Source organism: Arachis ipaensis, chromosome B10 (genome assembly GCF_000816755.2).
Source record: "Arachis ipaensis cultivar K30076 chromosome B10, Araip1.1, whole genome shotgun sequence".
Classification (NCBI taxonomy): domain Eukaryota; kingdom Viridiplantae; phylum Streptophyta; class Magnoliopsida; order Fabales; family Fabaceae; genus Arachis; species Arachis ipaensis.
In genome coordinates this window covers 123,960,945-123,966,117 of record NC_029794.2, presented here as the reverse complement: position 1 = coordinate 123,966,117, position 5,173 = coordinate 123,960,945, and the positions used below count along the sequence as shown (strand labels likewise).

At 28.3% G+C, this 5,173-nt stretch overlaps 2 protein-coding genes across 2 annotated transcripts in view; both read right to left on the bottom strand.

The window, feature by feature from the left end:
- LOC107621480 (zinc finger A20 and AN1 domain-containing stress-associated protein 7-like) lies at nt 1,768-2,357 on the bottom strand. Its single transcript, XM_016323494.2, has one exon. The coding sequence runs from the start codon at nt 2,227-2,229 to the stop codon at nt 1,768-1,770; it is 462 nt and encodes a 153-aa protein (XP_016178980.1). The 5' UTR covers nt 2,230-2,357.
- Nucleotides 4,148-5,173, bottom strand: part of LOC107623942 — a 3,924-nt gene continuing 2,898 nt past the window's right edge. Inside the window, exons 4-5 of the mRNA XM_016326352.2 lie at nt 4,878-5,092; nt 4,148-4,494 (exon numbers count right to left, since the gene is read on the bottom strand). Of these exons, the coding sequence (XP_016181838.1) occupies nt 4,419-4,494; nt 4,878-5,092 (291 nt within the window). The 3' untranslated portion in view covers nt 4,148-4,418. The remainder of the gene's footprint in view (nt 4,495-4,877; nt 5,093-5,173) is intronic.

Here is a 5,173-nt window from a genome sequence, read left to right as displayed (position 1 = left end):
AAATTATATATATATATATATATATATATATATATATATATATAAATATTTAATCAAATATGTTACATTTTTTAAGTATTAAATGTTTTTTTTGTACCAAAGATATGAGACTCAAATCCACAACCTTTTAATTGAGTATGGGGAGACTATACCATTTGAGCTATAACTCATTGGCGTATTAAATGTTACTTTAGTATTTTTTTACATCGTATTCTTATTTTAGTACTCTCAATAATCTTATTCGTAATATTAATTTGGAATCCAACATTTATGATTTTATTATTATTTATGATTAATTTTTTATTTAATTTATCTTTTTTAATGGAATCATAATCTATATTATAAAAATTACACTAAAACATAGTATACGAGAATTACAATTATAAAAGAGAGTACTGAAAATAATAAAAAAATTAAATATTTACTTTATAGTGATTGAAACAAATCTAAAAGTTCTTGATGATCTTTTTATATAATATATTTTTAGTATTTTTAGTACTCTTTTTTTAGTATGTTATAATTTTTTACTATTATTATTATTTACAGTTAATTTTTTATTTAATTTACTTTATCTAATAGAATCCATAAATCATATTATAAAAAGATAATAATAAACGTAATACACAAAAATCACAATTATAAAAGTGTATAATATCAAACAAACAGTTAAAAAAAATAAAAATAAATAAATAATAGAAAAATAGAGCTCATATAAAGAGAAATAACAAGAATTTTATAAATAATACAATAACATATATAAAGGATAAAGTTAGTAAAAGGTAAATAAATGGTTAGTATCTATGGCTAAAAGCCCGTTAAAAAAACGCATAAACTAAAAATAGTTGCTTCTTGTAATCACTTCTACGTTCGTGAGAAAAAAAATTTGCCAAACCAAAAATTAAAACTTTCAAGAAATTTAAACGTGCTTCTTCTTTTTAACGGGTTTCCCAAACACACCTCTAATAGTATTCAACTTGGCAGCTTTTCTTCTCGCTCAAACCAAATTAGATTTTTTTTAGAATTAAGAGTTTTGATTATAGTATATGTTCTTCCCAATGCAGAGGCACGGAGATGCCTTGAAGTTCGCTGATGTTTTTTTGTGAAGTTAAACATGTGAAGTTCACCGAGAGATACGGCGAATTCATGGCGGTCCTTTTTCTTTTGCCATCTTCGCCATGAACCTCACAGCGCTACACAGTATGAATCTAAAAGGCTACTTTTACCGCAACATGCTAGACGTACAGTGAAAAAATTTGCAGCGGAAGTTTTATATACGCATGTGGATGTTTATTTTTATACAAATGAGATATTTATTTTTAATGTAAATGGGATGTTTGTTCTTTAATAAATGAGATGTTTGTGTTTAATGTAAATGAGATATTTGTTCCTAATACAGCACTCGCGGTTGGTGACAGCGAGAGAAGCAAGAGTGGGAGGGGAATTGGATTAGAAGGAAGTGTAATTAGAGTTAAAGGGGGGGGGAGAGATAGTTAAAATTTCCAATGATAAAGTTAAAAGGATTTTTTTTAACTTGATTTGGAGTGTTTTTTTTTTAATCTTCAATTGCTAAAAAATCAGTGCATTATTCAAGTTCAAATTTTTTATTATCTACCTAGTAAAATCCAAATTTTTTTTATTTTATTTAACAAAAAGCCTAGTATTATAGTATAGTAATGAAACAAAGAAGGGTATGATGAATTTATAAAGAATTTATAAAACATTATAACAAAAATCTTTACTAAAAAGAAAAACAATTCAATAAACATCCTAAAGTCTTTCATCTAACTTATCGCGAATGCAAAGAGGGTTCTGTTTTGCCAAAATGTTGCGACCAATATCCTTAAAATTGAATTCACATTCATGAACTTCTGGATACCTATGCTTTCCACAAAACAAATCTCCACATCGACACTCAAACCCTATTAATCCAACCTTTTTATTGCACTTCTTGCACCTTTTCTTCGTTTCATTGTTGTTGTTGGTAGAAATATCATCAATGGTTGCAGCAAAGTCTTTGGTAAATCTTTTTAACACATCAGCTAATGGTTGGTCATGATGAGATTTGGTATCATCTAATAATGTTCCATTATTATTATTATTATTATTGCTTTGTGATTCCATGATGATGAAGGTTTCTTTGATGTGATCTTTGTAACACTTTGAACAAAGATTGTTGTTGGCAGCAGAACCATAGAAGCCGCAACCATTGGCACAAAGTGGTGGATCCATGTCCTTTGAGTAGAAAAATATATCACTTAACAACTTTGGAGAATAGAGTTATTTTTTGTTATCGGAATAAGAGGCTTAATGTTGAAATTATTGGATGATTAAGGAGGCTATTAAGGTTAATTTATAGAGGAAAGGGGAAATCGTAGATTTGTAGTTAGATAAGTTAGACATGAATTTTGAATTTGATTAATCTAATCTAATCTAATCTTATCTTATCTAATGAAATAACTTAATCTTTAGTAAATAGATTGATGATTAGTTTTTAGATTTGAGTAACTACTTAAAAGATTATTTACATGGATTTAAAACAACACACGCACTCAAATAAATATTTAATGTGTAAATAATAAAAAATAATCTTCAATGAAAAAAATTATTATTATAAAATTATGTAGTCGGTAAAATATTTTTTTAAGTATATTTATAAATTCAAGTATGGAACTACATTATAAAAATATAATATTATTCATTGTTTGGATTCAATGGAAGTTCATTTTAAAAAATTGAAAGTAAAATAAAGAAAAGATGGGGCGACAAAAAAAAACTAAGATATTGATATATTCCAAGTATTCATCAAGATCAATCGAAGATTACGACTTATTTAGGAAAAATAATCTTAAGTATCCACAAGTTTAGGCATTGTAAATCCTAGTCAATATAGGTACTAAAATCTAAACCAATCCACAAACAAAACTGCTCATTTTAACAAACAGCATATAAAATTATTATTTTATTATAAACTCAAGATTTTATTTATAATATATTTAATTTGTTTCAGATTTTATCTTACTCGTGATCCATTATTATTATTTAAATAACATTTTACCAATGTGAAATTAGATTTATTGATTTTTTTATTTTATAAACATAAAGCAATTTTTTTTTAATACTAGAACCTTAGAACTTTATATTTTTCAAAATCAAATAAATCAATACAATCCAAGTCACAATAGTTTATATCAGATTATACACTTCAAATCTAATTATTTTTTCCTCAAAACCAACCTAAAATGCCACCGCGAATATCCCTCCTTGTCAATGATTTTACCTAAATAATTGTATGCATTAAGATCAATGAATTATTACTATTTGGAGAACAAAATTTAAAAATAAAATGAAATTCTTAGGTATTGACAAGTTTCATGATTCTCTTGTTTCTTGATTAATGTTAAGGTCTAAAACTATAAAGCGCAGCCTCACAAATAGAATTGGTCAGTTTCAAACATTTTCTTTTCCCTTGAATTGAATCACCGATTTGAGTCTATCTTCCAATTCTCCTAATGTCAAGTATGAAGGCTATCATGGATATAAGCTTGAGAGTTGAGATAGCTTGGAATGCGTATCACAACTTGCAAGAAAGACAACATTGGAAGAAATATTGGTCCCTAAATTTCTCCGTGGATGGTGTTGACCGACACACACGCTTCAAAGACGAGAGAATTTGTATTGGAAAGAGATTTGTGGATACTTCACTTCCACCAAAAACAAAAAAAAAAACAAAAAAACAAAAAACAAAAAACATTTAAAACAAACATCAACACCCCTTTTATTTGTAAAACCGTGGTTAAATTAAATCCATCATTCGACACCAATAACTTGGCTATTAGATAAGATAACGGTTTATCTCTATCTTGTTATTGTTATTTGATTAAGTTCATGTCACACTCAGAATTAGTATAATTGAATCTCGAGTGTCTGCAATTGCAATTCAAGTTGGATACAAATGACGCAAATTGGATACAACCTAAAAATCAAAAATGAAAAATAAAAAGAGAAAAGAAATGAGGTTCCATCTGCCTGCATGCACAAATGAACTACAGCAAAGATATTTGACCAGTTTATTGCCTTTCATAATCCATATGCAATGCAGATCACAGACTCAATTTGAAATGCTTCTGTGCATATAGATGCTTCTATCTACATTGAATCTTGATGTTATATTTGCCACCACATTACTCGTGTACAGAGAGACATGTCACAGTGCCACTACGGATGCTTTAATGCTTAATTGCTTATAAAATAGTAATGAATGGAGAGAAATGTACTAAAAGAAAGATGACACATTTTTTTTTATTATTTTGATACATTTTGAGTTTTTCATTGATTGATATCACTGTTATTATAGAGAAGGGAAAAAATGAAAAGAAAAGAGGAAGAAAAAAGAATATACATGCCTTCCACATTCTTTTCTACAACAATCCAACAACACAGCTAAGATGCAATCTGTTTTCCAACCCTCTTAAGTGATGACCCAATAGCATACACCTGCCAATGCCAAAAAAAAAAAAATTAAAACTTCATTTGCTAAAGAAATGGTTCAATATATTACTAAGGAAATGAAGGGATGTATCTGTGGCTGATGGAATGCATTGGCAACTTTCAGGGCCATGCATATAGGATGTTTCAGCTAAATTTGCCATAAAACCATTTTTTAAATAACAAAAAGGAAAATCAATTATCGTATGTTTGGAGAAATTTTCAAAAATAATTATAATTACAAAAGAATCTATTTCATTCTCTTTTAAGGATAAAAATAGTAACTTCTCAGAGGATGTGGAATTACACTATCGTAATTAAGTTGAGGAAGCTAACTCGCTCAAAACTAACAAAAGTTCTAAGAGGGCAATGAGAATGAGATGTGTACTAACCAGAAAAGCAACTTTGCTAGGTAATCCCGAGAAGTGCCTACTGTATCGTTAAACTCATCACTGCTGTCTAGGTGATTATCTACATTTCCTTCTACTGATTGTTCAAGAAAATTGGCACTGACATCATCCCCAAAGAATCTTCCCAATATGTTCTGAACAAGTTGGTGAATTATATCTTCCACTTCTATTGATGAAGGCCTAGACAGTTCAGCCACCTGTCAAGATGGGTGAGGAAAAAGATTCATAAAGTAAAACAAGATTCCGGAATCAGTAACTGCATCTAATATATTAAAGGA

What these genes read in the sequence shown, in the direction of transcription:
- LOC107621480 (XM_016323494.2), bottom strand. Translation starts at nt 2,229, where the DNA reads ATGGATCCACCACTTTGTGCCAATGGTTGCGGCTTCTATGGTTCTGCT.